This window comes from Cornus florida, unplaced genomic scaffold (assembly GCF_030987335.1).
Source record: "Cornus florida cultivar Cherokee Brave unplaced genomic scaffold, ASM3098733v1 CherokeeBrave_3.0.0_Hap2_Chr06, whole genome shotgun sequence".
Taxonomy (NCBI): Eukaryota; Viridiplantae; Streptophyta; class Magnoliopsida; order Cornales; family Cornaceae; genus Cornus; species Cornus florida.
This window is the reverse complement of record NW_026775576.1, coordinates 107,043,488-107,068,809: the sequence shown is the minus strand read 5'-3', so window position 1 is coordinate 107,068,809 and position 25,322 is coordinate 107,043,488. Positions and strand designations below refer to the sequence as shown.

The 25,322-nt window shown below is 37.3% G+C and overlaps 1 protein-coding gene across 1 annotated transcript; it reads right to left on the bottom strand.

Moving 5' to 3' along the window:
* Nucleotides 1–1,061: 1,061 nt before the first annotated feature.
* Nucleotides 1,062–23,002, bottom strand: LOC132313745 (exocyst complex component EXO70A1-like). The gene is made up of 11 exons (XM_059812672.1): nt 22,755–23,002; nt 22,497–22,592; nt 21,488–21,693; nt 16,672–16,923; nt 16,162–16,300; nt 15,872–16,084; nt 4,770–4,975; nt 3,534–3,731; nt 3,349–3,448; nt 1,514–1,761; nt 1,062–1,322 (listed from the first exon to the last, which is right to left on the bottom strand). The coding sequence occupies exons 1-11, from the start codon at nt 22,914–22,916 to the stop codon at nt 1,205–1,207; spliced, it is 1,938 nt and encodes a 645-aa protein (XP_059668655.1). The 5' UTR covers nt 22,917–23,002; the 3' UTR covers nt 1,062–1,204.
* Nucleotides 23,003–25,322: the final 2,320 nt, after the last annotated feature.

Genomic DNA, 25,322 nt, shown 5'->3' with positions numbered 1-25,322 from the left:
CATTCCCTAAAATGCAGCCAAATTAATGCGAAGTGCCATGACAACCCTCCCTCACATATAAGGTGCTAATGTTCCTCTTGTACGTGTTGCATCATTTAAATGGAAAATGAGCGTTACTTTTTTTCTTTTTTCTTTTTTTTTTGTCTTTCCCTTCAATTTCTTATTTATACCCGTGGGAGCAAGGGCGGAGCCAATTAAGGCCCAGAGGGGGCACGTGCCCCCCCCTCACTTTGCTCCAACTTACTATACATAGGTACATATTTTTGGTATATACATATACTTACATGGTAATTTTAAACAGTCCCACCCCCTAAAATTTTCAAATTCTTCTAATTTCCTTTTTTTTTTTTAAAAAAAAAGTTACATATATCCCTTCTTGAAGTATACAATATATTTTTCTTTTTCTAATTTTTGTTTCCTTTTTCAAAAATTTTTTTTTTTTCCACTTATGTATAATTATGTATTTTTTTTATTTTTTTAAACTTATTTATTTTTATCGATGACATTTGTGATTGTATTTAATTAAAATATTATTAATTAATATTTTGATTCTTATATTTGTAACTATATTTTTTTTACAATATTTATTTAGCATATTATTTTACAACTACTTTTTTCTTATTTGCCTTTTTGATTTTAAAAAATTATACTTTCTATTTGTCATATTTATTTATTTATTTTTTAACTAGTGCATTGTACCCCCTCTGAAACAAAATTCTAGCTCCGCCCCTGCGTGGGAGCCTTGTGCTGTTGTATACTTGAATCTTTCCAATCCAAGTAACTATAATAAAATGAGTTAAAAGAGTCTGAAAGAAGGCCCGAGTCTCCATTGCGGATCAGCATTCATGATCTTGATGAGCACAAACTGCACTTTTAGGCAGACACATGATTGGCTCTTCTGTGTCATATTTTGGGTACAAGCATGCACACAAACACACCGGCTAAATTGGTTCATCGAGGCAGAGTTGAAAAGAAATGTTCCAGTCAAGGAACACGCAACACAAAACACAAAACACAAACACAAACACACACAAAGATAGGGAGATTAACACTGGCGGAAATAGAGTTAAAACAGAACTCGATAAGAAAAAAATACAAGTGGGAAAGGAATACTCCATCCAAGATTATTGAATCATATCATTGTACAATGAATAACTTCGCCAGTGAACACCTCCACTTACAAGTTTTCAACAAAAATAGTTCTTTACCGTCTTGGTTCATTCCAGGTCTTTCCTTCAAAAAATTCAGCCAACATGTGTTCAAGATCCTCCGGACCGTATCTGATGTACTTAGTGGGATTTTTTCCATTCTGAATAAGAGGCCTGCAGTGAATCAAATCCACAACATCATATTCAACACTACAGAAAGCCTTGGATTTTGGCATTATTGTGCATGAGGTGGCAGTGTTTACCACCTTACCCTTGTCAATCACAACTTTTACCATTGCACAAAGCAACGACCCCTTAAGAATTTGAAGAAAACGAACTCACAAATGCAGAAATAAAAGACATACCCAAAACGTTTAATGAAAGATCTATAGGCAGGCAAAAGAACCTCAGCGACAGCCAGCCTCAAAGACTCTCGCAGCTCACTGTCAGGAACCGTCCATTGCGATTGCCTTTGATGAATCTCCTCAAACTGAATGTTGAACGACTTGAACCTATCTTTCACCGTTGCCCTGGAAACTCCACTATTGCTGCCACTATCCATACCACCACCGCTTGATGAAGAAAGGCCCTGAGCGGAAAGACACTGCAGTATCTACAGAACAAGAACCAGACAGCTAAACTTTCTACAAGAAATAAGTTTGCTTGAACTGAAAATGACTTCGTGAAATTTTCCCGACGAGAATCAATAAGAAGGGTAGGAGATTCTTTGAGCTAGAAAAGGAAAAAAAAACAAAGAAAAGGTCATGCCCAATGCACAAGGCTCTGGCATTAGGCAGGGTTTGGGACAGGTAGATAGTAGACGCCTTACCGTATTTCTAGAGATCCTGATTCTAGGACTCAAACCCGCGCCACTGCATGGGCCGGATGAGCATGACCATTTTGCCAATTCCAGCATCTAAAATATGACATGCTGCTGAGATACCCATTTGTGGAAGTGCAACTTAAAAATAATAGTAAAAAAAAGGAATTTGGACACACCATTAAACAATTGATCAAAAGTTGGACGGCCAGATAACATTGTAAATGAATATTGTAGCTTAATTTAAAAGGAGGTCCCTCCTAGGTCTAACCTAAACACTTAAGAATAAAGAATGCATATTCTAGCTAAAAGTTGAGATGTTGGTCCTCGGCATAAGAATCAGGTAGTTTCACTGAAAGGGGCACAATTGACAAGCTATGACAAACAAGACCTGTTTACAGATATGCTCATTACAATAAGTTCTGTAGAAATCCAATACTGATTTCAGGATTTATCTTCACTTCATATATATTATTTAGGGACAATGAACAGAATGAAATTTCTTGTGCAAATAACTAAGAGTCCAACAATGAAGTGACATAACACGTGTAGACTGCAGTCTATTGCCCAGTTAGTTCTTATAAATAACTAACATTAAATCTAGAACCAAGGTAGTTCTATAATTTATTGTACAACTAGAAACATGTACACTAATAACTCCTACTTATTATATAAAGCCACAACTATGCTGCGTTTGCTTCTCTGAAGTTCTATTTTTGGCAGCATCTCTTAACATAAAATGATCCACCCATCGATATAAAACCCATAATTTCACTTGACTTTTTTCTCATCTGTTCCTTCTATCTCAATCTTTGAAGCATGGACACAGATGAGACATTCAGGCAGATACTGGATAGGATATGATATGATGCAGACACTGATGGGACAAAATCTAAAAAATTAGGATGAAGCTGTAACATATATATATATATAATAAAAAATTAAAAAAAATTATGTTTTTGATTTGCCAAAAACCTTAACACTTGCGACGAAATCTAAAAATTTAGGATGAAGCAGTAATATGTATATAAACAAAAAAAATATGCTGTTTTTGATTTCCCAAATGGTTGTCCCTCCTGGATTATCAAACCTAAATCCCTAATTTATTGAGAACCCTAAATCTTATTCTTTTACTCTTTAATGGTTGAGAGATTTAAGAAATGATTGTAAAACCCCAATCTGAAATCAAAAAGATAATTGAATAAATGCATGCATATCTTATTGTCCAAACAGAACCAGTATGAAAACAACATGATGTCACATTCTATATCTACGAAATTAATAGAGAAATTTAGAAACCGAAAATTATAATCATATCCATACTCCACCATGTAAGCAAAAAAAGACTCCAATGTATTACTTAATTTAGTATATACATACCTTGGCCCAAGAAATCCTCTTGTACTGATTTGCATGCTGCTGGACAATCCTTCGGTGAATTTGCACCCAGTCATCACCTAACAAATCCTTTGCTTCTGACCTAAAAATAAAATATCATAAATGGTGTACATGCGGATAAACAAAGTAGATAACATTTCAATAAATAACCCAGAAATATAACAAACCTGCGCACAGATCTGACAATATAGTGCATGTTGTTCATAAGAAATAAATGAGTCAATGCAGGATCCTTGTACTGCTTAGATTTACCATCCAGGTTAGTCTGAAGAGCCTGCATTATCCGCGTTGTTACAGATGCCAACTGGGCATCTGCATCACCTCTGTCAAACTCTTGGAAAAGCTGCTTCAATGTCGATTGATAGCTGTGCACATATAACACCTACTAGTCAGGTACAAACAAGGATAATGCACCTGCAACAAAAGCAAATCCAAACAAGGAAGAACAAACAAGGGCAGAGCAAGGAAAAAATAATCGGACTACTGAAATGCCATAATTGAGAATACAGTAGGTAAGAAGAATCAAAAGGAAAAGAAGTCGTATTAGAGTATATTAACCTTATACACAAGTATGCATACAACTATACATGTCATCAAGATCAGAAATATTTCTCCAAAGCTATGATGCAAGAACTCTTATACAACATATTTGTATCTCATCTATAACATAAGGTTATTCTCCACAAATACTCACCAATTTGTGCCAAATACTACTCCCTAAAGCTATCCATGATTTGAAAATTACCTTCCAAGTCACATGCATTTAAAACACATATCGGATATATCAACAACAGCATAAGAGCATGTCCAACATGTATTGAACAATGAGGTGTGACATTGAGGTATTAAAATGTAGGAAAAACATAACAAGGATTTCAATACTTGAGCAATTTTTTAGAGAAAAATAATTGAGATATAACAAGATTAAATTGTGTTAAATTTCGTTTCAAGTCAATATCCATGTAACATAACCTCAGTATTCTCATATGAATTTTAATATCATAAATAAAGAACTTAAAGACTATAATATTCACCATTATATGTGTATATAAATAACAAACAATAAAGCTTTAAGTATTATGTATAGATAGGTATATACACATCAGCATATTTTGCCATATCCTTGACAAATCTGTGTCCAGTGTTTTAGCATTTTTCATATCTGAATGTTCGTATAACACGATATCTGTATTCTGTATCCATGTCCATGCTTCATATCTTAAAGCAAATTTTTTACAAAAGCTGGAAGACCATACCAAGCAATAAAAGGTCATAAGTTATTGTTACTTGTGACCTCAATGGAGAAATCGTCAATAATTATCAGAACTCAAGAATACAAGAATTTGCAGCCATTGGAAGAAAAGAACAAGTAGCATAATTAAAATGCAGTAATATGAACTTACTCAAACAAAAACTTCACGTAATTTATCACATAGCTAGTCAAAGGATGGACTGTTCCATCTAGAACAGCAGTCTTCGTGGCATCTTTTTCAACCGCTTCTTCAAAATCGCCAAAAGTCTCTTGGGCTGTTTGAGCCAGACGCTTTGTCAAAATTGAGGCAGATTCTCGCATCTCGGTGCAATATTTACCTTTAAAAATTGTCTCGATCTATCCAAACAAAAGGGGCGGAAAAAAACAAAAGAACAAACAGAATAAATTAATGATAAGAACCAGAAGAACAATTACCATCTATACGTATAAAGACAGTACTTATAAAAAGTATTACATAAAATGAAAATATTCTGAATCTACTCCCGTAAATGTATTTTGGGCAAAATTTCACGATTTTCTACAAAGCATGTCATTGACAATATCTAGCAAACACGGCAGTGATAAACTCACTTCCTCAGTACATCTCCAAATGCATATTACAGGTGACAATAAGACAAGAGACATATAACTAATTCATAAACCTGAAATATGTGATATTTTTCTGAATTCAGATTCGGCCTCATTAGATATTATTTAAGAAAGACTAATTTATCTAAGCATTCAATACATTTGCATCTCCTTGATAATACTAAGGTGATTGAGAACAATGAGACAACTATCACTTCTTCAAACAAAAAAAACTTACTGACAGATTAAACAAATTTAAAACAAGATAAAGGAAATAATAATAAAATGGACAGTTGGGAAACGAATACTAATGAGGTTATACTGGGTGGCACATTTGCATAACACTCAGAATTAAGTTTTAAATTTGAACAGAGACTTAAGATTTGTATATTTTAATCAAGCCAGAACCCACTTGGACAACTCAGAATCAAGTTTTAAAAGTTGAGTCAAGTCCTATATTTTCTCGTAGTTTATTGCTGGTTTAATTTGTATATCCTCCTTTGTATTTCATGAATCAAAAGTTAGTAACTCCAAGATTTGCGATCTAGTAAGTCGAAGGGACGTATTTTGAGTGAAGTTGTCCTGTATGTGTAAATCCTAGTAGATAAAAATATATTTTACTAGTCTAAGTCTCTAATTTAAAGGAGTCATCTACGGCGATGCTGAAACTTTTTATTATTCATTCTCTCTTTAATTTTGTGAAGAGGAGTTCTTGCTCCTCTTCTGATGATTTAATTTCTTTTTTGGATTCTTTGGGGTCCTAGCCCCCGGTTCCACTATTGTTTAAGGGACGCGTTCCCCTCTTGAACGCCTTTTTTAATTCATTATTACTTACAAAAAAAAAAAAAAAGTCTCTAATTTTAAAATATGGAGCCCAACATAAGGTCAATATATGGCTATTTATTTAATTCTATAAATTTCAGTTTTGGTGGTGTTGGGAATTTTCCAGCAGCTTTTGAATCTCTCATGGAATTGTGTAGTGCAACCCCTATTCTGATGTCTATGGATATCTAGAAGTGATGCCCTCCCTCTTCTTCAATCTTTCTCCTTCTTCCTTTTTTCTGCACGATAAGTATCAAAATGTTCACAACGAGATGTTGTTAACCCTTTTTCAATTTTAAAAATCCCATCTATCAAGGCCAATCCCTTTGTTCCTACCTTGAAACGGCAGAAGTAGGCTAAGTGATGATGGTTCACAGGTATCTTCATAGACTCCTAGAGCCTTGTGTTTACTTGTTATATTATAACCCCAAGACATGTACAGATGTACCTCTATCTTACCCACTTACAAATCCTAAATCCCTTATCTCGTGTTCCCTAGACAAACTATATGGAAAAAGGCATTTATAAGCAAAAATTAGAAACAAAATAACTAGAGATATGGATCAAGTTAGATGTAATATGGACGTGGATCAAAATATATTAGTTACAGAGGACATATTGAATGGGTGGCACAATTACTTTCAACAACTTCTAAATGACAAATATCCTAGAGAGGACATTGAGAATAATGAGCCCAATCTTAGTATGATAGATACAATGAATGGGAATAAGGTGGAGAATACATTGCGAAAAATGGGAAACAATAAGGCGGTGGAACCGGACAACATCCTATGAAAGTGTGGAGAACCCTAGGAAAGATAAGAGTTGAATGGTTAACAAATCTATTTAATAAAATTTTAGAAGAAGGAAAAATACCCAATGAATGGAGGAAAAGTACTATAATACCAATTTAAAAGAATAAAGGAGATATACAAAAGTGTAACTATTGTGGAATTGAATTAATTAGACACACTATGAAATTATGGGAAAGGGTAATAGAACAAAGACTAAGAAAAGAATGTACAGTTCTGAAAAACAATTTGGTTTTATGCCAGGGAGATCAACTACAGAAGCCATTTGTCTATTAAGGCAATTAATAGAGAACTGCAGAAGTAAGCAAAAAGATCTACACATGGTTTTTATAGACTTAGAAAAGGCATATGATTGAGTTCTTAGAGACATGATTTGGTGGGCTCTACAAAGAAAACATATTCCGGTTAAATTTATAGATCTTATTCAAGATATTACACCAAGGGTCGGCACTAAGTCCATATTTATTTAAGATAATCTTGGATGACATAACGAAAGACTTACAAGGCGACCTTCCATGGTGCATGTTATTTCGCGGATGACATGGTACTATTGGATAGCTCTAAAGAAGCTTTAGGCTTGGAGAGCGGCATTAGAGTCAAAAGGATTTTTAATTAGTAGAACTAAAACGGAATACATGGAATGTCATTTGGTTATGTTATGGGATATTATAATATAGCATTAAAAAATCAAGACCAAATATTACTCAAAGTAATTATTTTTGGTACTTAGGGCAATTGTACAAAAAGATGGAGAGATTGATGATCATGTAGGTAGTACAATTGGAATAGGTTGGACAAAGTGGAGGAACGCTAGTGGGGTTTTATGCGATAATGAATACCAAATAAGTTAAAACGGAAAAGTATATAAAACAGTCATTAGTCGGCTATGCTATATGGAGCGGAATGTTAGGCGTTAAAAAAGAAACACGAAAAATGCATACATGTGGCGGAAATGTGGGTGTTAAGATGGTTGATAGCAAAAACTACGAAAGATAAGATTAATAATCAAACGATTAGACATAAATTAGGTGTGGTGCCTATTGGCGATAAAATAAGAGAGAGTAGACTAGATGGTGTGGGTATATTCAACGCCAACCTATAGATGCACCCGTGAGGATAGGAAGAGTGATTTGCATAGCATGCAAGAGACAAAGAGGTCAACCTAGACTAACGTGGAATGAGTGATAAGAAATGATTTTAAAAAAATTTAATTTAGCAGGAGAGATGGCTTACGATAAAAAAAGAATGGGAAAAGAGAATACATGTGGCCAACCACGTTTGTACGGGATGAAGGCAAGGATGATGACAACAATGATTATGATGATGCTGATGATGATGAGGACAAAATTAATCAGAACCAGAAAGCTCTTTTTTTTTTTTTTTTTTGATAAGTAAGTCAAATATATAAAAACCGCTCAAAAGGGGGAGCGGATCCCAAACATACAAAAAGGCCAAACAAAAAACAACTCAAGCCTTCAAAGAGGCTAAAAAGAGAACAATCGCCTCAATAGATCTATAATCTCTCTCCGAAACCAAACAAAAAAGAGTGAAAATAATGGAGAACTTAAGTATAGCAATAGGCTTCTTCTTTCCGTCAAAATATCTTCTATTCCTCTTGAGCCAAATGCACCACCAAATACAGAGAGGCGTAGCCCTCCAAGCATCCCGAATGAGAGTCCCAGCAGAGAAACCGCTCCAAGCCTCAATCAATCCTCTAGAGGAACAAGGCATAACCCAAGGAACCCTAAACAAACCAAGCATCAAATCCCAACAAGCTCTAGCCATGTTGCAATGTAACAAAAGGCGATCAACTGTCTCCTCATCGTAAAGGCACAAGTAACAACAATTGACCACCATCTGATTCCTCCTCCTCAAATTATCCTAGGTTAAAATCCCACCGAAGGCAGAATTCCAAGCAAAGAAGGCCACCTTAAGGGGAGCCTTAGAGCGCTAAATAGATCTCCAAAGGAAAGAACCACCATCGCCAACCGTAAGGCACCTAAAAAAGGACCTCACCTCGAACCAACCCTGAGAATTAGGATTCCAAAGCCAACAATCAGACTCCCCATGAGAAATCACCTGACGATACAGTAACTCCAAAAAACGAGTGACCTCCTCAATCTCCCAATCCTGAAAGTGCCTCCTAAACTGAACATCCCAAGACACTCTTCCGTTATGAAGATGATAACAGTCAACCACCAAGGCCTGCCTAACAGAAGCAATCTTGAAGAGCCGTGGGAAAGAAAGAGCTAGGGGAATCTCCCCACACCAAGTATCCTCCCAAAATCTGATCCTCCTACCATCCCTGATCCAAAAATGAATATGTTTGCAAAAATCATCCCACCCCTTTCGAATGACAGTCCAAACTCCCACTCCCCTAGGACCACGTACCTCAAGAGAGCTCCACCTACCCAAATTTGCTCGCAATAACTCTTCTCCAGAGCCACTGCCTCTCAACCCCAAACCTCCAAAGCCATTTCCCAAGGAGAACCTTATTGAAGGGCAACAACCTTCTAATACCTAAGCCTCCACTCCGAATTGGGCAACACACTTGCTCCCATCGAACCAGATGATACTTGAACTCCCCCCCCCCCCCAATAAAAAAAAAAAAGAAGAAAATTGCGCTGCAATCTCTCAATTCTCTCAGCCACAGAGGAAGGAATCTAAAAGAAAGGGATGAAATAAGTAGGGAGGCAAGAAAGTATACTCTTAATCAGAGTAACACGCCCCCCTTTGGAGAGGAATTGCTTCTTCCAACCTGCCAGCCTCTTCTCAAATCTGTCCACAACTGGATCCCAGCTCCCCGCGCATCTCGACGGGGCTCCCAAAGGCAATCCTAAATAAGAAATAGGGAATGACCCAGTGCGACATCCAAGAATCTGAGCAAACCTCTCAATATCAGGAACATCTTCACTCGACACTAAGACACTCTTATCGACATTCACCTTGAGCCCCGAGACAACTTGGAACCAAACCAAAACGCACCTCAAATGTCTCAATTGGGACTCGTCAGCATCACATAGAACAAGAGTATCATCGGCAAACATCAAGTGAGAGATCTCTATCTGACTGGCAACATCCCTGCCCACTCGAAAACCACTCAAAAGACCCAACTCAACAGCCCTTTTCAACAGTCTGTTAAGCGCCTCCATCACAAAAAGGAACAGGAAAGAAGAAAGCGGATCCCCCTGTATCAAACCCCTCGAGCTAAAGAAAAAACCCGTCAGAGCACCATTCACAAGAACAGAAAAACGAACACTAGAAATGCAAAAAAGAATCCATTTCCTCCCTCTCCCCCCAAACCCCATCTTTTCCATCAAGTAGATAAGGAAGCTACAACTCACATGGTCATACGCCTTTTCAATGTCCAACTTGCACAAAACGCCCGAAACCCCACTGTTCAATCTGGAGTCCACACATTCATTGGCAATAAGAACTGAATCCAAAATCTGACGACCTCCCACAAAAGCATTCTGAGAATCCGAAATGACACCATCCAAAACCTTCCTCAGCCTAGAGGCCAAGACTTTGGCAATCAACTTATAAAAGCAACTCACCAAGCTAATGGGGTGAAAATCTTTAACATCAAGCGCCCCTCCCTTTTTCGGAATGAGGGCAATGAAAGTGGCATTCAAACTTTTCTTAAAAGAGCCCCGAGCATGGAAAACATGAAAAGAGCCCATCACTTCCTCACAAACCACCTCCCAACACTCCAAAAGGAATCTCATGGAAAAACCATCAGGGCCGCCTAGAGATTTATCCCCGTTACAGCTCTTCATGGCAGACAAAATTTCCTCTTCAGAAAAAGGCTCCTATAGAGTACAGCACTCATCACTCAAAATAGAATCAAAATGAAGCCCTGCAAGCAACGGTCTCCAACCAACTGGTTCTATGAACAACAAAGAAAAGAAATCAACAAAACCCTTACAAATCTCCTCCTCCTTACTCAAAACCTCCCCATCCACCCGAATCCTCCCAATGTGATTGCCCTTTTTATGAGCATTGGCAAGACGATGAATTTTTTTTGTGTTATTGTCACCTTCCTTGAGCCACAAAGTTCTAGATTTTTGCCTCCACGAGATCTCCTCCATGACAACAATCTCAGTAAACTCCGCCTGACACTCCACCCTCCTAAGGTTTCAAGGAATCCGTCAAAAACCCCTGACCCTCCAATCTATCAATATCTGTAATCTCAGAGAAAACCCAATTCTTCCTCCAAACCAGATTTCCAAAGACCTCCTTGTTCCAAACTTTCAGATCATTCTTCAAAAAACGCAGCTTACCTGTAAGGGAATGCCTTGGGGAACCAACCACTCCATACCCCACCCACCAGGATCGGACTCGCTCCAGAAAACCCTCAGCCCTCAGCCATATATTCTCAAATCTAAATGGGGATCTTCGACTACGCAACCCACCACAATCCAACATTAATGGAACATGGTCAGATAATGGACGAGCCAAAGTGGCCTGAACAACATCTGAAAAATGTTCCTCCCAATCACTCGACACTAGGAATCTGTCAAGTCAAGAGAGAGTAGGAGAAGAGCGACCACTGGACCAAGTAAAGGGCCCACCAACCAAAGGCAAATCAATCAACCTAAATACATCAATGAACTCCGAAAAAGACTTCATCTCAGCCGTCTACCTGCCCCCTGAAGACCTCTCAAAAGGAGATCGCACAACATTGAAATCCCTTCCGATACACCAGGGCAACGACCATCTCCTACGGACCTCACCCAGCTCTTCCCAAAGCAAATGACGAACACTATCCTCTGTAGGACCATAAATACAAGAAAAAACCCACCGAAAATCATCCTCCCTCACAAAGAAGATACATGAAGCAGAGAAAATCACCTGAGACTCCAACATAAAAACCCACTGGTTATCCCACATAACAAGAACACCACCTGAAGCAAACCTCCCCCCCCCCCCAACCCACATGCTACACACAATCAAATCCGTCGTCTCCGTAATTTTTGTTTCTTGAAGACACACAATATGCCCACCCCCTTTCCGAATCACTGACTTCACCACTTTTCTTCGAACCGGGTCATTGAGACCTCGGACATTCCAAGAAAGAAGTTGTAGGTTCATAAGGAAATAATTGGGTTAACATTCTCTCCCCTCTCTCCACAATCCCTCTCCCTAGATCCCTTATTTCTCCTTTCATAAGTGACGAGAGTCGTTAGGCTCAAGAGCCCCCTCTCATCCACCCCCATTGGAAAACCTCCTCTACTCCCCCTACACCCTATTCTCTCCATGTGCTGAGAATTAAGAACTTCAAGAAACAAATTTGTCGCCTCCTCCATACGACCGTCGAAAGAGACTCCCAACCGAGTGCCCACCTCTACCATCTTCCACATCAACCACTCCTGTAGCAAAACCATCCCCATCCGTCCCCTCCTCATCAGGTCTAACAACAGCTAAAGGAGTAACAAAATCAAAATCAGTCACTCCCCCATTCCATTGAACCAACCCTAATTCCTCAAGGAGAGAAGAACACAACCCATCCTCTCCCTCCTCGGGAACAGACGAACATTGTGAGCTGCAAGCAAGAGGAGTTCCACAAACCTCTGCAGCCACATGATCACTCGACTCACTTTGAAGGCCTTTCAAGACAAAATGAGACCGCAAATCACTCAACAACACAGCAGCAGTAACATCATCCAGACAAATCTTCACATCCCTGCACACACACACTGTGGCGCCCTCCCCTTTCTGAACAACAGATCTTGAGGGTCCCAACCCATCAACCAGAGAACCCCCACCCATCACCTTCAGTCCGCTCTCCAACTCATTCTCTAAAACCGCGGCCAAGTTTCTGGAAGTCGAGCCCTTCAACGACTCTACAGAAGAGAGAGAAGGGGAAACAAAAGAGGTAAAAGACGGCGAAACGCAATGCAAAGAAACATTCTTACCCGAATCAAAGGCAACACGAGGAACCCATTTTTGTTTCTCCTTACGAGCCCACCTTCTACGAATGGCAGGGAGAATGATTCGCTTCTTTGATCGCAGATGGTGTCCCTGTGCAGGCAACAAAACTCGTCATCCCTCTTTGAGAGGTGGTGCACTAGGCAACTGAGATGGATCAACCAAAGAGAGCGGAGTAAACCGGTTGTTCACCACATGATCAGAACAAGACGGCCCAGAAACAACCGGCTCGGAGCCTGGCCCAGTCAAAAATCTGCAGCCCAGCTCCGCAGAAGAAGCTTCCGTGCACCCAGACACCTTAGATTAGGCCACCTTACCTTTATCCAGCCCACTCAAAACATGGTCATGCACTTCATTGAAAATAGGCCCAGAAGCCGGATAAGTGCCAAAACTCCTCTCCACCATGACCCCATTCGCTGGCCCAAAACCAAGCCCATCTCCTACTGAAACCATCTTAGCCTTTCTCGTCCATTTGAAATGATTTAAATTGGAGACAGCTGGAATCCACTTTGAACGACTCTCTCCCCTGTGCCAACCACGTGGATGATCACCTCTGCTCCCCTACCCACACGCTGGATGCGCGTGAACCACACCCTGATGGGATCGTCGTTCCCAACCTTGCAAAAATGCCTGACGGCCAAATCCCAAACCTCCACCCCTCTGTAAATCCTACCGACCAAAGTTCCGACCACCAACCGTCGAGTACTCACCCTCCTTTACTAAGTGAAAATCCTTCTGAAGCAAGTTGTGTTTTGTTCCCAAAGCTTATCCCTCCATTCCTTCCACCTCTAAAATTCCTCCATCCCTTTCTTACCCATGGATTCCCATCTCAACCATTCCTTCTCCTTAAGCAGGTGAGACCCATCTCCCCCTTCCAAACTGTCAATCGTCGGAATGAGCTGACGATGTGTCTCCTCCCAAACAGCAACCTTGTAACAAAAAAGATCATCATGAACAAAAATGAACGGCGGGCAAGCATGATAGTCCAAAACAGTGATGCGAACCTTCTCAGCATCAATAGATTCATCAGCGTCAACCCAAATGAAACCTCCACACAAATCCCCAACCGTCACGAAGAAAGCGTGGTTCCACAAGTGAAGAGGAAGGCCGTACAAGGTTACCTTCTTCAACCCTTTCTTTTTCAAAACCTTAGAGCATCCCACCCTAAAATTCCACGAATCCAAGTGAAGAGAAGCCTTTCCCCAGTCACGACATCCCTTCTTAAGCACTCTCTCTGCCTCCGCCTTAGAAGGAAAGCGAAAAAAAAGCAAAGAATCCGGCAAGGGCGCCACAACTACCGCCGGCGAGACCTTCCAAACACGAGAAGCCCAGGCTGCAATCTGAGCACAATCACCAACATCTTTACTAGAACCAGAAAGCTCTTTTAACACCAATTTTGCTAACTTAAGCCTTTCCCCAGTCACGACGTCCCATATATTTTTTTTTATTTCTAGTCATTATCACACAAATAAATTTTCATATCCATGCTTGCTTGAAACTTGTATTGTTTCACTCACTCTTACAGAAATGGAATATGTAATTATTAATAATTGGAAAGTGGAAACAAATTTTATTTGTATGTGAGAACGAGGCTAGTTTAAGATTGGAATAGTCATATATCAATTCGAGAACTTATTCTATTGACATTTCTTGTTTCTTTTTATTATATATAAAATCTTCTTTCCTATTTGGAACTCGCACAGAAACTTAACCCTATAGGGACTTGGACCCCGAACTTCTATTTCGGAAGGTGAAGAACTACCACTAGGCTACCACCCTTGGTGGTTATTATATATAACCTTTCATTTGAATCTACCAACAGTTTTTTGTTGTCAATAAAAAATGCACCTACAATTTCATAAATGTACCATATACGTCAATGATTTCTTTTTTACTCCACTTATGTCTAAAGTTCTAACATTCAAGTAACTCAATCAATCGTTTATTGAATCCATGCATTTTTAAAAAGACTTAACTGACATATCCATAATGTGCTTCCAAACTAGTAGCAAAACCCTCCAATTCTATTTGCGTTTATAAAACATTGCCATCTTTAATGAACTAGAAATCACATTCAAGACATAAGTTGAACCCTGGTCATATGATAATTTCATTAATATTAAATCGAACCTAGATACAATGTCCAACAAAGGCACCTAAGGCACCTAATATCAGTGCAAGTTACAGTAATAAGCCACAAAAGTGTTACCACATTAGAAATATTCTAATAATTTCAGCTAATTGGTCAACCAATCTAAGTGAGAGTGCTTATCGTTATAAACTTCAATTATTTTTCATAATATCAATTTAGCGAAACCTATGAACTCAAACTCCTCATACAATTATACGGTTTATACCACTTAGCATGCACTGGTACCCAAGATCCTATACCTCTGTCATGCATATTGGCACCGTTACAGACAAGTATTTTAGTGACATAAGAATGACAAAAAGACTGACTGAATTTATTTTATAACTAAAACAAAGAAACTTGAAGCTCAAAACGGATGATCAAAAAATTATAATCAGCAGCTTAGCAACTGGCAATCAAAGAACAAATATTATCTTTTATTCTAACAAACTTCTAGGCATTCGATTAACTTACAAGGCATATTAGGAGAAGCAACTATGATTTTTTTTTTTTTTTTTGATAAGTAAGAATTTATTAAAAACGCTCAAAAGGGGAGTGAAGCCCAAAGAAACAAAAGGGCCAAAGGGCGCCTTAGACCTTCAGAGAGGCCAAGAAAACAATAATTTCCTCCATGGCTTAATGATTTATTAAAAATCCAAGATTAAATAGAAAAAAAAATTATGTTGCCTGTGCAAGACAAGCTCAATATTTCAATACCCCTACTATGTCAAACAAGATTTGCATAAGTTCCATTAAACCAACAAAGCATTTTCGAAAAAAATAAGTATAAAGTTGCAATTTAAATAAGTAGAGGTCCACTAAACTGAGCTCCATGTGCCTCTTAAACACACACACACACAAAAAAAAAAAAAGAAGAAGAAGGAATAAAGAAGAAGAAGAAGAATAAACAACTTGCTGGATGATTTCATAGTGATGTAGTCTATATGCAACAGGTAATATTCAACATACCTCTGGCAGAACTTCTCTCATTATCTCGTACATGTCTAAAAGAACAAATAGTTTTTCAGGTGACCTCTTGCTTTTGGCAATGGCCTCTCCAAAACTAAGGAGTACGGAAACACTGTTTGCAGTAACTTCAGCAAAACATTGTTCTCTGAGAGAATCAGCACCGTCAAATATTTGATCACATACTTTCTTTTCCCCAGCAAATAGTAATTTGACCTGTTTAAAGTCTGATGAGAAGGTTGGAAAATACAGGAACACTTTGTAAATCATATTTAAATTGATGTAATACTTACAGCAATCCGCATAAAATGAATCCAATTACCAATCTTGGCCTCCAAAACCTCCCACTGCATTCTTTGGACATCATCTTTACTAAGCTTTTCCACACCTAGTTTTTTGAGGCTCTGTTCCAAAACTGAAGCACGAGTGTCCCTGAATGGACAGGTAATGATTGCCCAATTAATGCAAATTATGATGATTTGAATGTAAGGTCCAAACTAAATTCACGTAAAATATTAAATACGGACAACAATTAACTGAGGGAGTGCAAAAATAAATTAATAAATATGTAAATAATGGACACATTCAATGAAAATACAAAACTCAGCTGACATATTCATTTGGAGCATAAAAGAAGTGTGGTTGAAGCTTTCTTTGAAAAATTAAAAATTATTCCAACGTATTTCCCCAATATTGTCAACTGGTAAAATGGAATACCAAGAAGTCCTGGAAAATATTATTTTAAGAAAAAGAGTTGGGCAATGGTACCACGTATGAATAGATCAAAGAAATAAGTTTTTTACCTGTAAACAGTAAACAGTTGCTGTTGGTGGCCAGCCAGAACCATCTGTTGAGCTAAATCATGCAGTAATGGCAAAATCCTGGGTGGAATGAGAGTTGGAGGTGTGTATATAAAAGTTTTTAAGCTTTTATTTTGATTCTCGTTGGTTGAAGATGGTTTCTTGCCACTAGCATCACCCTGACCAGGCGATCCAGACGATGGTCGCAGAGAATTGGGGAGACAATCAAAAAGACGATCAGGTTCCACAGGTTTGCTGGAATCCAAATGAGAGAAAACTTAGCCTCTGTGGAGTCTTACTGTGTTCATATTGATAAAAAAATTATGTAAATTACCTCTAAAGAACCTATAAAGGGCTTAAAAAATGCATCACATTTAAAAAAAGAAAAGAAAAATAGCAGTTGATCACGGGTGACAGTAGTTTGACAGTTACATTTCCTCGCCACACCCCCATGAAGATGAGAAATAAGGCCATTTTCTGACTGACTTAAGAAGCCCGATGTCAAGCCCATTTCAGGCTGGATCACGGGCCAGCCTCAAGGGGCCATGCCAGGCTTAGGCCCAAGGGGTTTCAATTTAGGCCTCTGGCCCATGAGCCTTTTCTACATCCCTAACCAGTAACCATGTTTGTAATGATACACAAAAATGGACATGGATATGTTAAATACTTCAGCCGTCTCAGTTACTTTATTGAATATTTCAATTACATATACTAGCTGCACTAAGTAACAATGATTCTTTGATACCTTCACTACTCTATAGGTAAAGCTACAATCAATGTTGCATGGACATAGAAATAGGATGCAGACTAATGATACAAGCAAATTCTTAGGAGAAAGAAAAATGCTAACATGTGAGCATATAATGCTTTGATGCGTGTACACACTAGACACGACAAGAGGTGTTTGAATAGACACGTCAAGAATGTGTCGAGCACATGTACAAAGTGTCCGAATAGAGGAGCTCATGTCATTCCTGGCTCCTCCCTAAGAGAGTCTGTGGTACTTGAAACAAGAATGTGTCAAGCACATGTACAAAGTGTCTGAATAGAGGTGCTCATGTCAACTGGTTTGATTCATTTTCCAAGTAGGGAAGCATAAAAGGTCTTCGACCCTTGTGACCTCTATTTCATTCCCGTAATCGAACCTCCCACAGAAAGGAGCAAGCACATTTTAAAGGATTCCTTTTGAGTTGATGGGATTGCCTGTGAGCCCTTTGCTCGAGACTCACTATCTTAGTCGTTAGAATAGAGAGTTCAAACTTTGAACACTTTCCCTCTTCCCCTTCTGTTGTCATTCCTGGCTTTTCCCTAAGAGAATCTGTGATACTTGAACCTTTTTTTCTTCTTTTTATGACTCTAAGCTACTTAGCCGACAATATATAAATAAACATTTATTAATTTGATTGTAAGCAAAGAACAAGAGGAGAAGGAAGGAGGAGGAGAAATAGAAGGAAAAGCATAAGCAGAAGCAAAAGAAGAAGATGATGATGAAGAAAAAATTGTTTCATTAGAGAATGATACTTCCAATCTTATAAGTTTTACAATATTACAATTTTAGATACAAGAAGCATAAGGACGTATAATATAAACATAGAAAATTACACGGACCTCCCTTGAAGATAGGCTAAAATACAGTGAGCACCCCACAAAAACAACCAGGCCTTTTCTCAATTATTTGGGGTGGGCTACATGAATCCCATGTTTCCATTCTGCTCTATTTAAAGCCATAGCCTCAGTCAATCCACATGCAATCATAGCTTTCTTACTAACTCTACCCACGTTAACTTTGGTCTTCCTCTTCCCCTAGTATTTTACTCTCAATGTGGACTATGTCAGTTTTCCTAACCGACGCACTTAAAGGTCGTCTTTGCACATGTCCAAACCATCTTAACCTATTTTCTCTCATTTAATATCCAATTGGTGACCCCTTAGTTTTTTATATTAGACTAGCCTCCCTTAGCAGTGTTGTCAGAGTAACACTACCCTCCCTTGCCATAACGGTTGCCAGTGGTGATAGATGAATCTGATGATGTCGTGGCCTGATAAACCAAAACCCAAATTTTACCCTTAAGACCAAAAAAAGGCATCATTATCCATATGTCCTAATGGTAGATGACTAAAATACCCCAATTACATAAATTATATGGACAAAAGTGCCCTTTGCTCAATCTTTGCAAAAACCTCTTTCAGAAAAGCTTAACCAGAACCCCAAAACCTCCATAAATCAAGCAAATCAAAGCAATTGACAAACCCAAATTTTCCAAAATTGCTTCAATATATCATCTTTGATTCTAGTGGCAAAACCATTCCAATTCATTCGAATCCGTAAATTGCCACACCTAGAGCATTATAGAACATTGAAAACCCTCCAAAACAGGCATCTGCTTCAGAAAAACAAACACATCTTCAACCATAACCACACCCATTGCTCCAATGTCGATTATATTTATATCAGCAAAAATGCTCAGAGGGACTAAATGGGTGAGTGACGAAATCGAATTCAATCCCAATTGGATTTGACTGTTAACAGTCATTTGTTCCACCATTCGATTGCCAATGCAAAAACCTAGCTAGAGTTTTTTTGTTAATAACCCTAGCGTGTCTGTGTATATATATATATGTTTCGAATGTGCATTAATTGACAAAACCGAAAAGATAACAATGTTAATTTAGAGTAGAATGTAGATTACATCATAACAGTTCATCACTACCATTTGATAGGGCATTGGGTTGGTGATTCAACATACTAGTGACAATGCCAAGTGATGTCATCACACCTGTTGATTTAGCTTCGGTCCTTGCAATTCCTTATTAAATTTAGGGACAGTACAGCACATGTGTTATTGATTAATTGGGATTGGGATTGCGTGATTAATAGCTAAGAGAGGATTAATTAGAAGGAACAAAAGCAAAATATTGATGAGCGTTTGTGGCAAGTGACATTGGTGAAGGTTTTGGAAGTGGAAAGGGAGAAACAAGATACATGAAGAAAAAACCAATAATAAACTACACGACAAAGAAGCAGCTGACAGGGTCAACACCGCCAAAGGAGGTGATCTTGGTCTTGGTGAAGCCGAAGGCGATGGAGAAGAGATGGGTGGTATGGAGAGTGGGGTAGTGGTGGAAGGGGGTGGAGAGATATGAAAAGGGAAATGTGGAGGGAAAATTTTCCACCTATAACAGCAAGACACATGTGCAAGACATGAGCCACCCGCAACATGACAGCTAGCCAACACCAACACCAACTCAGATAAGGCGTGGACGGCTGATTGGACCTAACAAGCCGATCGGACCTGACAAGCCAATCGACCACCAATTTTGCCAAACGATGAGTAGAGAGATCCCGTGAATTCAGCAATCAATCATATAAGGATAAAGATCACCCAATTAACTCCCGAAGAGGGGGGATTAGCTCCAATCCCAATCAGGGATTGACAGGCGAAGGGGTTAATTTCTTGTATAGATACCGAGAAAAAAAAAGGGAGGACGAGATATGTAAAACAGTGGAGATCAATGAATTCCTTATATTCATAAAGGCATTGCCTGAGTAATAATAGGGGATTTTCCTCATATTCTTGAATGTTTGGTGTTTTTTTTGTTCTTGCTTTTTTCATTTACAAAAATCTACACCTACGAACCTTGTATTTTTCAAAACAATTTTTTAAAATTAAATTATACATAGAAGAACATGGATATCAAGGTCATTTTGCACTTTCTGTTAACCATGTTACTCTGATATTACAGACAAGGGAGGTCAGTGTAATATTTAGAAACTAAGGGGTGTTCACTATATTTTAGGCTTTTTAGCTATCTTTAGGCCAGGGGAGGTCTGTGTAATGTACCCTATATATATAATACCCTTAGCTCTACCTGAATACTATGTTACAAGGACTCTTCAAAAATAGGTGAAGTACTCGTGTTGGGCACACCGACACTTTTGGTTAGACATGCACCTAAAAATTATATCATATAATTCAATTTCAATATATTAGTATTTCAAAATGAGTGAAACGCCTATATCGGACACTGTGTTGTATATAAAGGCATTATTTTAGTCTAGAAAATAGAATAAAAATATTAAATAATATGTATACTTAGCAGTGTCCCTAACTCTCTTTGTCCGTTTTTCAGATTTGACACATCTGACGTTTGGATACGTACCCGTACCTGCACTGGCACCCGCATACATGTGCCCGAGTCCATGTAACATGGACTAAATGGTAAATCTCCCGGTGTTATCAAGGGCCCAAGGCGCACTAAAGCGCAACGCAAGGCATGCACCTGAGTGAAACGAGGCACACAATTGAAAATTTATATTACTATTAAAGCATATTCATATTCTATATTAAAGGCGCAAATGTTGTCAAAGGTGCACGTGGGCACACAACAGGCACAAATATTGTGCCCGTATGAGCCTACGCGCCTTTAACAACACTGATATACACACATACACATTTAATGCACCTGTATCACATAATGCATAAGTTCGCCCGGTCCCCAAGGAAAAAATAAAATTAGCTGAATCTAACATAAATTTGAAGAAAAAGTTTCACATGAGATACATCAATGGAATCTTCAGCACTTCAAATAAGGAATTATGTGGGGCAAAATGTGATTTAATTCTAAAAAAAGAAGTTCAGCAAAAGAGTGTTAAACAAAAATTTTAATCAATTAAGATATTCATGGGTGAGTTTGCATGTGTGCAAGGTTAGAATTTACTATCCAATTTGATATAGACAGTTAACAATATTGGTTTGTAACAGAAGTAAGAGGAAGCCATGCGCTACAAGTAGTAGTTAGATAAAAAAAAACAACAAACCTGTAAGAGGTTAAGAGCTGTCGAAACTCATCTTCCAACTTGGAGATAGCCTTAGCTAGTAAGTTATTGGCATGGTTAAGCACCCCGATACTACTTCTAAGGCTTTTGTTACCGCTGAAAAAACGAACAATGCTTCTCAGCTGATCAATTGCTTCAAGGTAACTTTCTAAATCCTCATGTGGCCCTCTCAATACTTTAGCCTCCGCCTATAAGTAGAAGTCAAGTATCAAAAGCAGCTAAAGAAGATATATAGTGTCCAACAAAGAAAAAATTTTACTTTATTGAACAATTTAAAAAATAAATAAATAAATAAAAAGAAGAAGAAACTTAACCTTCACTATTTGCAAGGATAATTTTCAACTCTTGCAGAAAAACAACCATTAACAGGAGGAGGTATTGTCAATACAAAGATTATAGTGAATTTCATCGACGATGCTCATCAGTTCAATGATAACATCCGAGGATTATCAATACAAAGATTCTAGTGAATTTCATCGACGATGATCATCAGTTCAATAATTTCACTTGGCAAAGTTACTTATATCGTATTATAATAGGATTAAGACAAGTGGCCCGACACATATATAGTAGTAGTATATGAAAATACAGACTTCCGTTTCTAAAAGGATGGTGCGTAGCTTTTGTTATACATCTTGGGTTGGGCTTTTTTGGCATGTATCTTTCCTTTGGGGGTTCTAATTATCAAGCCCATAACTTTTGGGCTCTGTACAAGTTCTACATTTATACTACGCGAATTAGCTTTACCTTTAGGGGAATTTTTTAAACAAAAAGATAAGTAAAAATGTGTGGCTACATCTACATGTGTCTGTGTGTGTGGAGTATTATATAGATTATTAGACTTTTAAATTGATAGAAAACTAATTCGTCAACAACATTTAAAAAATGGGATAAAAATCAATGACACGAACATGGAATGAATTTTTGACAAGTAATGACATAAACAGAGAATGAAAAAACACACACACACACACACAGAGAAGAAAGCGACCTGGCGCGAGAGATCGAATTGGCCCAAGATAACATCAGCAGCCTTGAGCGTCTTATCAATGTTCTCGTGTGCCCTTCGAATCGAATGAGTCCTTATCTAACAAATGAAAGAAACAGATCATAGCGTAGCCCTAACACAAGTTTCGTTCCTTTCTTGAAATCAATCAATATCTAAGTATGAATGTATATATGCATGAATATAGGTGTATATATAAGTATGAATGGATGGAAAGAAGGGAGGAGTAGAATGAGAGAGTGCCTGAGTGGGGCGCATGGCGGTTTCGAGGGCAGAGAGACGGTGATCGAAGGAGCCGAGAATGGAGACCATGTTCTCGGTGATGGTTTGGCTCTTGTGGAGGGATTCTCTCATGACTGAGGCCCTCTCGCTTAGGGTTTCCATGGCCAGATAATGAACAGTCATTTTTCCAAATTCTTCTTCTTCTTCTTTCTGTGCTTCTTGAGAATGCAAATTCAATGCGCCAGAAATATATAATATATAGTATAGAGAGAGAGAGAAAGAAGTTTGAACCCATACGGAAAATGCGTGGGGGTCGTTATGGCAATCTTTATATACTTTTCCCTTCGTTGTTAAGTTAAAAGGTAAAACAAGGTGTTACCTCTTTTACTTATTTACCGAAAAATAAACAAAGGGTTCCCGACTTACCGCTACTCTATCTTGCGTTCAATTTTCTCCCGACTTTTTATTTTATTTATTTTCTTAATGAGCCTAATTTTGGTCTTTTAACACCATAAGCTTAATTTTGTTTCGAATATACTTTCATATTTGACTCACGCTGATACTCACATAGATTGTGAGTAGTGAGGATCAAGTCCAGTGTGTGCTCAGAGGGGCACATGCCCCTCCTAACCGGTCCACTATAAATTATAATATTTTTTATTTTAATTTATATATTTATAAGAAAATTTTTATATAATGCTCCCTTTTTGCACCCTAAAATAATTTTTTACTTAGCCGTGTGTCAGTTGCTCAATGACTTATGTTCAATATGATGATAAGTTATATATGGCACTTGTGATAATTATTTTGGAACATGCGGTGGAAATAAAGTGGGATAAGAATGAAAGAATTTGGTTTAGGTTTAAATTTAAATATTTAAATGGGAAGTTAACTCCTAGGTGACTTTTACTAACTATCTGAAGATGGATATAAAAAATGCTGATAAAGAGGATGAAAAAGGTCCCAACCAACACAACGTATTTTTTAACAATGTAATCTTTTTCTTATATTTTCTTTCCTTTACATGTATTTTCCTTATTCAATTATTTTCTTCGGAGTGTAAGTTCATATTTATGAAATTGATGAATGCTTGTGCAATATCACCTTTCATTTGTTTCATTTTACCAATCGCCTTGAGTTTCTATTAGGACCGATTTCCTTTTTCAGTCAAAAAGATAAGTTTGGTTAGTTTCAATTTGAGTCAAAAGACTCTGCAAGCCCCTTGCAAAATTTTACAGCCAAACACCCCCCTAAAATTTTACTTTTCTAAATTTTTCTTTCATTTTTCTTTTGCTCTTAATATTCTTTTGATTTACTTTTTAAAAAAAATTCGTTACTCAAATTCTATTTTTTTTTTCTTTTAAATTTCTCATTTTTCTTCCCTTTTTCTTTTTCTTATTATTATTATTTTTTTGACTCCCTATTTTGACTCCCTATTTCTTAACATTCTTCTTTTTGTACTTAAGAATGATGTATATAGTATGTAAATTTTTTTATTATTATTTTTTTATTCTTTTTATTTAAATTATTATTATTTTTTTTTTTTTACACTGCACCCGCTCTGAATTAAAATTATGGCCCTACCCCTTACCACATTATTTTTTTGACTCGTGGTTTGAAAATTTTAGAAAATAATTTTAAAGTCATGAGTTAGACAAAGTTTCTTAACTGAATGCTTTTAATATAAAAAAAAGTGGATCTTTCACTCTTGATGATCAATCAAATATCACTATTTTTTTTTTTAAAAAAAGGAAGGTAATTATGAAAATGAAAGCCAATGAAAATTTTAACATTAGCTAGCGTGATTGTAGGAAAATATATATATATATATATGTGCTATTATTTTCTTTCCTTTTTTTTTTTTGTTTATTTATTTATTTTGGGTAGCTATGGTCTAAGTTGGGCAATAGCTTAATGTTGTCCGAGTCAAATTAAGATGTGGTGTTCAATCTAACACGGATAAATAAGGAATTTTCAATTTGTATTGTGAAAGATGGAGGCACTAAGCTCATCAATATTAGGCCAAGGTAGATCCAACCTGTACCTGGGTCTTAATTTGGCTTTTTTAATTGTGTTTAGTATCTCCAACAATTTGTTAAAATATTTTTTTGTTAAGATATACTGTCATGTCATTAATGTGTAAAATAGTTATATATATATATTTTTTTTTTTTTTTGAATTTTAAAGCGACTGAAATATATTAATCTTTCTCCTTCCTCTTTCTCATTCTATTAACGAATCAATCTTATATTAAGTAGGTTTATAAAAATTATGTGAGATCAGCAAAAAAAAATAGTTGGAACTAAAAACAAATAATCCAAATTTTTTTTATAAATCTATTATGACACATCAAATTTATACAAATATATATATATACACACACACATATATATACACACAACAAGTAAAGATGCTCTTGTTTAGCATCCTGACTCGTTTTCCATGTTCAAGCTTTTGATCAGAATTGTATAGTTAATACCTTGCTTATGTTGTTAATGTAGACAAGCATAATGAGTGGAACAATCCTTACATTATGCTGAATTTGACTTTTGGTTTATGTAATTCACATCTCTTTTGAATATTCATAAT